Source organism: Pteropus vampyrus, unplaced genomic scaffold, assembly GCF_000151845.1.
Source record: "Pteropus vampyrus isolate Shadow unplaced genomic scaffold, Pvam_2.0 Scaffold214, whole genome shotgun sequence".
Classification (NCBI taxonomy): Eukaryota; Metazoa; Chordata; class Mammalia; order Chiroptera; family Pteropodidae; genus Pteropus; species Pteropus vampyrus.
In genome coordinates, this window is record NW_011888995.1 from 878,513 (window position 1) to 888,631 (window position 10,119).

The window sequence follows — 10,119 nt, forward strand, 5'->3', positions numbered from 1 at the left end:
GCCTCCGGCAGCCGAGAACAATGGCATTTTGTCAGTTTTCCCCTCAAGTGCTAAGTGTCCCCGTTCTCCCAAGCAGTTTGCCCTAAGGGGACATACTTTCTCTCGTCCCCTTGAAGGCTGTTTTCACACTAAGAAACTGTCAGAGAGAGAGGAGCCCATGTCATTTGGTGAAAACCAGGAAAGTCAATGAGTTAAGAAGCTGGTCTAGGAGCCGGTTACTTGAGAGAAATGCTCGGAGGAAAGTGAATAATAGTCGCTGGGCGTTTGTTTTCAGGATGATTCTCCCTTTGGTGAATAACGAGGGAGTTTTAGCATTTTTACCAAGTCCTTTTTAGTTAATTTCTTCACGAGGTCCTGGTTTGGCTTTCCTACCCTTTTCTTATGGGTGACCGATTCCTTTTGCAGTGTAGTTTATCACAGAATCAAATTAGAAGCGAAGTAACCGGCTAACCCCGAATGATCGGGGGCGATTCAGTCGGCTCAGTGCAAACACGTAGGAAGTAACAGGGGTCAGACACAGAACAAGGCCCTTCCGGTCTAGCTCACCGACTTCAACAACAAAACACATTCTTGCTGTAACAATTCACAAGGGAATTTCATGAAGAGAAGAAAAGGGATGTGAAACTTGGGGCAGGATGTTTTTTCCTCCCCAGTGAATTAAATAGCAAGTTTTGCTGTTGTCACACACGGCAACTTCATCAGCTAGGGTCCCTTCCCAGAGCAGGCCGGGGCCGCTAACTCGCGCCTGCCGTACACGCTGTCACAACTCACTGTCAGTTCTTAATCCACCCCAGACTGTGTGTGGCGGGGATAAGGAGCTGGCGATGACCTAGAAGTTAAAGCGCGTAGGAGGACAAAGCCCGGACGGGTTCCACGACGCGCGCGAAAGCCCAGCGTCTCGGCGGCCAGCGCGGACGCTCCGAGCACTGGCGGCGTTTTGCCAAGTCAGCCAATCTGTTCCTGATGGAACTGTTTACGATCACAGTGTCCCCGGTCGGGGCCTCTGGACTGCATCACAGGACGCCGGAGTGGCAGGAGCTGCCGCACGCTCCGAGTCCGCCCCAGCGTCTTTCCTGAACTCTAGGAAGTTCTGCCAATTTGACGGATGAGGGTAAGACTGCGTATGGGATTAGTCACCTCACTCGGTAACCGGAACGAGCTAACGACACCGCCCCCCGAGACAGAGAATGGAGGTCTGGGTGCCATGAGAGAAAGTGACACTTATCTGCCCGCGGTTCTGCCCAGACGGCAGAGCTAGCAGAGGCCCCGCCCAGGGGGTTTCTGGGGCTGCCGCACCGGGGTTTGGCTATGGTTAGGTTCCCAGCACTGCCAATGTGCCCCATGAAAGGGAGGAGGGCAGGCAAGTGACCCCAGTCCTAGGACAAGCTGGTCTCATCCTCTACCCCCCACTCCCCCATCTCTCCACTCCCTGGACCCCACCCCTGCTCCAGGCACCTCCCTGGTCTCCTTGGTTTCCCTGTGAGCTGGCTTAGCAAAGCTTTGACACGGCTGGCCTGGGGACAGGCCTTGCCGGAAAGCCACGTGAGACTCAGCATCCCAGGGAGAGGGGTTCTCAGGCGGCCTTCAGTGGGGAGGTCATTGGCAGAGAAGAGGAACCCACCAAGGTCACACACAGCCCGCATTCCAATCACCTTACGCAGCATTAATTTTTAAAAGATGGTTGTTATTGCTAAAACTGGCAGATTTCATGTAAAGATCCACATTTCTGGCTTCCTTTGAGCATCAGAACAGCTGGTGGCAGCGGGCCCGCATCCCCACACGACAGTCAGCCGGGGCGTGAGCCAGCCCACGCGCCTCCAGTCCCGGAGTCAACGCCCCTGTCTGCATGACCTGCCAGGTCTGCTGGGACCCCGAGGGGCGGCCCAGCCTCTCAGGCGGAGGGCCCACGGGAGCCTCCCCCACCTCAGCGGGGCCTGCCCCCAAGTTCCAGAGAGGCTTACCTGTGCCCCGATGTCCTGGGGCTGATTGCCCACGGCTACCCTGGCGATGCCGGGGAGGTCAATGAGGGTCAGATCGGGGACCTCGGGTGAGGTGATCTCCAGGCTGATGAGCTCGTGGCTGATGCCAACACCGTTCCCGGCTATGATGTTCTGGGCTGCAGAGCCCGCGAGGGGAAAAACCCAGAGTCCTCATGAGTGGCCATCCGAACATGCACGGAGAACATTACCACACATGCACAGTCCTCCTGGTCCCTCCCACAGCGCGCGGGGCCAGAGAGGCAGGACGCGGGGACCCCAGGACAACTGCCCCGGACACAGCCGGGTGCAGGGCTTGTGTGATTTCAAGCTAGAAAAGTCGCCGGTCGAGGGTCTCAAGCAGCTCCTGTATTCGGGGTGCACACTAGAATTGGGGGCAGGACTCCTCTGTTTTGGAAGGGAGCCCCCGGCTGAGCCTGTGGCCACGGGGTTCTCAGGAAGCTGAGCCCAGCAAGTCACAAAAGGCCTCATCCTCAGGTGCTCCGGGCAGGTTTACTGGTGCGAAAAAGCCCCGCGGAGATTTATTCTGATCAGGGTCATTTTTTGCTGGTCTGGCTGAGACCAGTGTGAAATCAGGAAAGGGGGGAGGCCGCTCAGGGGGACAGGCAGGCACCGGTGACGTGGGGGGGCAGTGCCGGCCAGAGGCCCCTCTGACGGGGTGCAGAAGTGAATTCCAGGAGCCTGGTTATCATCTGTCATCTCTACCGCTAGCCTCAAGCTTTGGTGAACCCGCCCCCAGGCCAGTGTGGGCTGTGCTTCCAGGAAGGACGGCTGGGGTCAGGGGGTGTGGTGGGTGCTGGGGATGCTGCATGGCGACGTGGCCACAAGATGGCCGGCCACGTTAGGTTAGAACAGCAGTGGCTCAGGACAGCGGTGACCAGGACAGCCGGGGTGTGGGGCGGGGTCCTGTGGGGGACACGTCCCAGAGGAGGGGTGGGTAAACCGAGACCCGAAGAAAGACTAGGAATTAGGTGATGGGAGGGGCCGGGGGTGGCGAGGGCACAGCACGTGGGCGAGGAAGCCGGCGAGGGGGCGGAGCAGGTGCCAGCCCCGCCTGCAGAGATGCCCACCTCTGTGTATCTCCTTCTCCACCTGCAGTGGGGTCTGGATCTGGAGCTCCGTGTCCCGGTAGCTGATCTTCCCGCTCCACGGGGCCTCGCACGAGAGCTGCTTCTTCAGCTTCAGCTCCAGCGGACACCTGGTCGTGATTCCTGAGAGGGAGTTTCCCAAACACCCTAAGTTTCCTTTAAAATGAAGTGTCGCAGGTGCCCTTCGATCTTAGACCCCCACGGAGCTGCCCCAGTGTCTTCAGAAGCCTTGTCTAGAATTTCTGTCTGATACAGACCCCCGTCGCTCAAGACCAGGCCCTAGAAACACCTTGGGTGTTGGCGGTGGGACCTGCGTCTGCCCGGGTGACAGCCCAGGAGAGGGACAGATGGGAGTGTGAAGCGCTGGGCTCTGCCCTGTAAGGCAGGACTGTCTCCTCCAGCCCGGGTACTCGCCCTGCGTCACAGGCCGGCCACTGGCATCGGGACTGCCCACTCCGTCACGCCTCTCCCCGAAATGCCGAACCCAGGGTGGAGAAGCGGCGTGCCTGTCCCAGACTCTGGCACTTGTGCGTCAGGCGCCCGGACCCCCGGGGACCTCACAGGACCGGCCGCTGGTGGCCGTGAGGAGCATGGGGCTCTTGTTGGGGGGCTGTGCAGGCCTTTGGCGTCCACACAGCCTCCTCTGCGCTCGGGAGGTGGGCTTGGCGAGGCGGCCCCGGTTCTGGGGTTCTGGCTGGGCCCTGGGTTCTGGCTGGGCGTGGCCACGGGCAGCGCTGGCAGGAGGCGGAGCCCCCGAGGGGCCAGGACGGGCCCCCCGCAAGGCCGGACCTCTTTCCTTCTCTTTTCCTTTATAATCGTTTTACTAAATTGCACAACGGCTTCTTTTCACACACACTTCAATGCTTTTTTAGAGGAAGACGTGTCCTATCACACCACGATCCTGCTATAGTAGCTTCTCGAAACGTTGAGAAGCTCTTCAGAAGGAAGAACACGTCCCCGACACAGATTCAATGTGACCTGATTCAGGGCCGACGCTGGCCGTGGCCACGTGGAAGTGAGCTCGGGACACAAAGGTGTCGTGGGACGTCCTGCCCCCCGCTCCCCCAGGCCGAGCACTCGGACCAACGCCGTCTGGGGCCTGCGGCCTGCAGGTGGCCGGCCGCTGTCCACCGGGCAAAGCTGGCCGGTCTGTCCATGCTTACCGCTGCCTCTGGGGAGGGCGACGCCCGACAGGGCCTCCAGCACGGAGCTCTTGCCCGAGCTCTGGTCCCCGATGACCGCGATGGCGGGCAGGGCCAGGTCCTGCTCCACGCCCAGGGCCCGCAGAGAGTCGATGAGGTCGATGCAGGGGCGGACCTTATCCTCGTAGTGGGCGAACAGGCTGCTCTCGGGGCCCTGGAGGAGGCAGAGCGGACTTTGCACCCTCAACCTCTGAGGGGCCCCTGCGGTGGACAGTTTCCTGCAGAATCTGGGCATCTCCCGTGCTGAGGTGCAGACGGGAGGACAGAGGGGGCCAGGGGCAGCTGTTCCCGCCGAGGGTCGCTCTGCCGACGCAGGGCTGTGGGGCTGGCGTGGAGGGGCTGGATGGAGCAGGGAGGAGTTACCGAGAGGCAGGGGCTTCCAGCCCGAGGGAGCCGAGGACCTGGACCCTGGGGCTGCCAAACTGGGAGAAGGTGGGGACAGGGAGGGGGCTGGCCGTGCCGGCAGCAGCAGGAGTCGCTGGAGGAAAAGCTCCTGGAAGGAGCCGCCAGTGCACGGAAGAGAAGCCCCCAGACTCATGTCGAGGGAGGCCATTGCTGGGTGTCTCTGGTGCTTGCTGTTGGGGACAGCTGGGGGACATTAGCGGTGCTGTTGAAGGTGGTGGCCCACCACAGCCACGGGCCGCCTTTCCTCGGGCTGGTGGCCGGAACGCGTCCTTCCCAGGGGTCCCCGCTTCCGCTTACCTTTATGTTTTCTTGGCTCACATTTTCTTCCGGCAGCGGAGGGTTCAGTGTTAGCGAGTTGATGTTCTTGCAGAGGTTGACGGGGTCCTTGTCTCCCACCGACACGTTCGGGGGCATTTTCACGTGCCCTCTTGCTGAGGCGAAGAGCAGCGAGTGTTGCTGGAAGAGATTCATTTCCTTTTTCGGATAGTGTTGGGAGGGCGCCTGATTGTGCCTCTGTTGCAGCAAAAGCTTGTGGGACTTTGGCATTAGCCGGGAATCAGCTGGGGCGGGGGGCGCCTTTCCCGCTGCTCGTCACTTCCGGTCTTCCCGACAAGTTCTGCAGAGACACAAGATGTCACCAAGTGGTCACCAAGCGGTCTACCTTGCCGGCCCCAGTACAGCCCACTCCCTGCACACAGACACAGGGGAGCCCCGGAGCCCAGCATGGGGGAGCCGTGGGCGGCAAACGGGCGCAGAGAACAAGCAGGGTCTCTAGGGGCCCCAGGACTTGGAGCGAGGGGCAGCGGACTCCACGTTTCCACGAGAGAGTTTGAATGTCTCGCCGTCACTCCTGCTGGGCTCTGTGACAGGGGACCAGTAGGCAGCACTGTCAGACACAGCGGGGTACGGGGTGCTGGCCTCGCTCGGCCTGCCCCAAGGCACGTGTTTTGTTTTGACAACACGGGAAGGTCCCGTCGCTTGGCTGAGTCAGGCCTCGGACCCCAGCCTGAGACTCTGGACTCTGCCTCTACCCTAGGAACAGACGGATGCAGTGGCTTGAATGGTGTCTCCTCCACGCTGCCCTCCACCGAGTTCATGTCCCCTCAAACTGTGAATGTGACTGTATTTGGAAAAAGGGCATTGGGAGCTGTGAATATGGTGAGGCTTTGGAGAGGAGAGTGAGCCCCAAATCCAGTAAGAGACGAGCAGAGGGGGACTCGAGACAGAGGCCGAGACTCCAGCCACACGGCCCGGGGCCTCGGGAATCCAAAGAGGGCCAGGAGCCACCGGACGGTAGGAGGGGGACATGGGACAGCGTCCGGCTCACAGCCCGCGGCGGGCGCTAACCCTGCCGGTGCCTGGAGCTGGAACTTTCGGCCTCCAGACCGTGAGATGATCCGTTGCTGCTGCTTTAGGCGGCTGGGTTGGGTACTTGGCTGCGGCAGCCCTGGCTCCGTAGGAGGGACTGGAGGCTCCAGGCCACGCCTCCCCGTTAGCCAGACTTAGCAAAGCCCACGCTGTCCTCGTCCTGCTCCAGCCCTCGGTCCAGCCCCTTCCTCCCTTCCTCACCACGGTGCGTGTCGGTGCCAGATGTCACCATGTCACTGCCCTTTCTACAGATTTCAGCAGCCTTTTTCAGAACGAAGTCTAGAGTCAGTGTGGCCGCCACCTAGTCTTCTGTATTTAGAGCATCTCTTCGCCGAATGCCAGGAAAGGTGAAATGTCCCCTTTCCTCCAAACGGATGTGCACGGTCACAACTTTGTGCGGGCCCTGGCCTGCTCGAAAACTGAGGTGTCGTCCGCCCCTTCACCCGCCAATCGAGAAGTACTTATTGAGGTCTGTGGTGGGCTGGATTGTGCCCCCGCCCCCCCAGATCAGGATGTCGGAGTCCCCAACCCCCGCACCTCGGAGCGTGACATTGGAGAGAGAGCCTTTGAGGTGGTGATAAGGCACAACGAGGCCATTAGCGGGGCCTGAGCCCCTGTGACTGGTGTCCTTCTGAGAAGAAAAAATGAGGATACAGACCATACCGAGGGACAACCATGTGGTCACACGGGGAGAAGACAGCGTCTGCGAGGAGGAGCCTCAGAGCAGCCAGTCCTGCCGACACCTGGGTCTCGGACTCTATCCCCCTGGACCCCGCGGCCCCTCTCCTGAGCCCCGTGGGCCGGCGAGGGGGCGGGGAGGAGCTCACTGTCTGGGCGCCTGGAAAATCTGCCCGAAGTGATCCTATGTCGTGGGCGACAGGGTGGCCTGGATTTCTTCCTCCTGCTGGTGGTACAACCCAGAGAGGCCACCACAGCGTCCAGAGATGCTTCCCCCAGTAGGGAGTGCCAAGGGTGGCGGCACCGAGCAGAGCTGGAAAGGCAAGGCCGGCTCTACGCGGGGCTCGGAAAGAAGCACCCCGCCCTCCTAGACCCTGACCTCCGACTTCGGCCTCCAGAGCTGGGAGAGAATACGTTTCTCTTGTGTAAGCCACCCAGTTTGTGGCACTTGGTTACGCTGCCTAAGGACACTAATCCTGCATGGTTTGTCCCTGATCTGTTCCCCGAATGCCACTATGGCTGGAAGACACGGCATCGATGTCTTCCTCTCATTAAAACGGAAGGCGTGATAATGTAACACCGTGTTACAAGATGTCAGCACGCGCTGCAGTCAGGTGCCCTGTCCCCTCAGGAGATGGACTGCTCCAGCAGGGGCCACCCGAAGCCACCAGGCTTTGGGGCTCCAATTCTGACACCACTTCCCATGAGCTCCCCTCCTCAAGAAATCAACTCAGTTCTGACACCATCTACCTGGAGACAGCAACAGATTCCACAGGTCAAGGGGTCAGGCCTCCCCAGCCACTCCTGCCCCCGCCCCCTCCCCGCCCCCTCCCCGCCCACCGCAGGTGCCAAGGGCGAGTCCAGCCTGTCACCTGTGTTTCTGACCCACTTGGCTATAGATCAGAGGTTCTAACGAGCCCCCTGCTTGAGTTCGAATGATTTCCTAGCAGAAGCAAGGAGCGTCCAGGCCACCCTCTCCATGTCTCCACGTGGTCACCAGCCCAGAAGCAAGCCAAACCCCTGCCTTTTGGGGTTTTACGGGGGCTTCGATACGCAGGCATGATTGATTAAATTGTTGGCCTTCGGTGATCAGTGATCAGTTCAACCTCCAGCCCCCTCTCCCCCGCCCACAGGTTGGGAGTAGATCAACTTTCTAATCACCTGACTGGTTCCCCTGGCAACCATGCCCTGGCCGTCCAGCGCCAGCCCCACCTCATCAACATAACAAGAGCCAGCAGTCGGCAGTCAGTCGGAAATTCCTAGGTTTCCGGGCTCTGTGGGAGGCACGGGGCGGAGTCCGCTTAATACACTCCGTTCCTTTTTTTTTTTTTTTTTAACAATATTTGTACATTCTGCGGTGTGATCAGCACCATAAATCTAGTCAACATCCAACCCCATGCACGACGTTTGTTTCCTTGTGATGAGGACCGTACAGATCCATTTTCTTCGCGACTGTCACACACGCAACGGCGTGTCACTGACTCTGGGGATGCAGTGCGTGGCCTGCTGGCCACAGCCAGTCTCCGTCAGCCTCTTAGTGTAAATCGCAGAGTCCCAGAGCGCAAAGTCCCCGCCAAGCCTGGATGTCAGTGCTCCGGGGACGCTGAGCCCAGGTGTCCCAAGAAACTCCCCTTTGTGGCCACGGAGCCTCTGGCCAGATTCTGGCAGGGGGGCCACCCTGGGCACCATGTCCTTTGTAGAATGTGCCCTTGGTGGGGTTTTTCCGAGTGTCACACAGGGCAGCCTCAGCAACTAATCTTTGTGGCCCTGGCTCCTGGACCCACCAGGGGGACCGGGAAACGCTTGGAGAAGTCACACCTGTTGCCTCAGCCCTGCGCGAGCCACCCTCCCAGCGCGCCCCGGCTCTTACCTGAGTGCGTCCACGGAGCCCGGTCCCCCAGCCAGTCACCTCTCCCTTTATATAGGGCGTGCAAACCACTCCCTCAACTGTCTCCCTCTCCCCAGCAGCCAGAGAAGTGAAACCAGCCGTCCTGGGGACAGAAACGAAACCGGAGGTTCCACGTGTTTGTGGATGACTCAACGCAGTGGACCCTGGGGGGCTCGTGAACGGGGAAGGGGCCGGGTCCACCCCAGACCCAGACCGGACGCCAGGGCTCCGGGGTGCGTCCCTAATCCGCACTGCTAACAAGTTCTCATGGGAGGCTGGAGTCGGGCCACCCTTGGAGATCCAGGGACTTGGAGCAGCGCCGTCCCGTGGGACCTTCTGCAGTGATGGAAACGTTCCATCCCCTGCTGTCCGATGTGGGCCTCATGAGGCCACCGAGCTTTGGCCATGTGGCTAGTGTGACCGAGGACCTGGGTGCCTTACTCTGTTTCATTCGAATTAACTGGAAGAGCCACTGGACGTCCGGGGCCCATTCCAGACCTCACCGGGGCACAGGAAGGTTACTCAAGGACGGGAGCTGAAGGTTCCCAGACGTCCTGCTGGCTTCATGCCTGAGCCGCACCAGACGGACGTCACCCTCTGTCACTTTCTCCCCTCGCTGAGTGCCGAATACCCAGAGAGAGGAATCCACAGCTTCCCACAATAGCTCTTCCCGGCATCGCTCCTGTCACACTCGGGATGGCTCCCCAGGCCTGGGGGGTTCTCGCCGTGCCCCACGGTTGTGACGGGAAGAGGGCGGGGCCCAGGCGGACGCCAAGTACCATTCTAGGAATTCAGAACGGAGCCAGCCCAGGCTGCCAAAATGCAGGAAACCCCCAAGGCGCCCCAAAGCTCCCCATTCCGCTGCCCGCTCCACGCCTGGGTGTGGGTGATCTAGGCATCCCCCCCGACTCCGGGACCCCGGGCCTGTGCAGGGTGGAGGAAGCAGGCGTCTGTCTCGTGTCCACCCCCGCGATCTCCTTTGAAACATTATAAATCAAGGAAAAACAATCCCAAGCCCCTCTCTGCTCATTCATCTTACTTCCTGCCCTTAAAGGAAGAACTTAGAGGCTTAAAAATATTTTTAAAACCCTGAGATTAGAGGGTCACGGGATGAGTCTTCGGGGTCTGTGTAGACAGGATCCAACACTGACCACGTGACTCCTGAGTGTGGGGCGGGCGATACCGGGGACGGAGCAAGGAGCTGGCCGCCACTCCGTGGTGTGACGGCACGTCTTCATCCACCGACGTCTTATGTAACAGGCGGGGGACACACCTACTACTCCAGGGTTAAAAGAAAACCATCAAATTCAACTGAATACATTGAAAGATCAAACTGGCTGTGTCTGACAGTCTGTGGATAGGGCGGCACCCCTGCTAGCAAAGAGAAAGGAGCCCTGAGTTGCGAGACCGGATGGGGGGGCCGATGGGAAGGGGTCCGTGGGGCGGATTCCCACGCTGCGCTAACCAGGGAGCCCCCCACGACCCGCTAAGGG

At 60.1% G+C, this 10,119-nt stretch overlaps 1 protein-coding gene across 1 annotated transcript in view; it reads right to left on the minus strand.

The window, feature by feature from the left end:
• Positions 1 to 10,119, minus strand: part of MX2 (MX dynamin like GTPase 2) — a 32,713-nt gene that overhangs the window by 22,418 nt on the left and 176 nt on the right. The window contains exons 2-5 of the mRNA XM_023538202.1: positions 4,990 to 5,308; positions 4,249 to 4,441; positions 3,068 to 3,208; positions 1,962 to 2,116 (exon numbers count right to left, since the gene is read on the minus strand). Coding sequence (XP_023393970.1) covers positions 1,962 to 2,116; positions 3,068 to 3,208; positions 4,249 to 4,441; positions 4,990 to 5,238 — 738 coding nt within the window. The 5' untranslated portion in view covers positions 5,239 to 5,308. The remainder of the gene's footprint in view (positions 1 to 1,961; positions 2,117 to 3,067; positions 3,209 to 4,248; positions 4,442 to 4,989; positions 5,309 to 10,119) is intronic.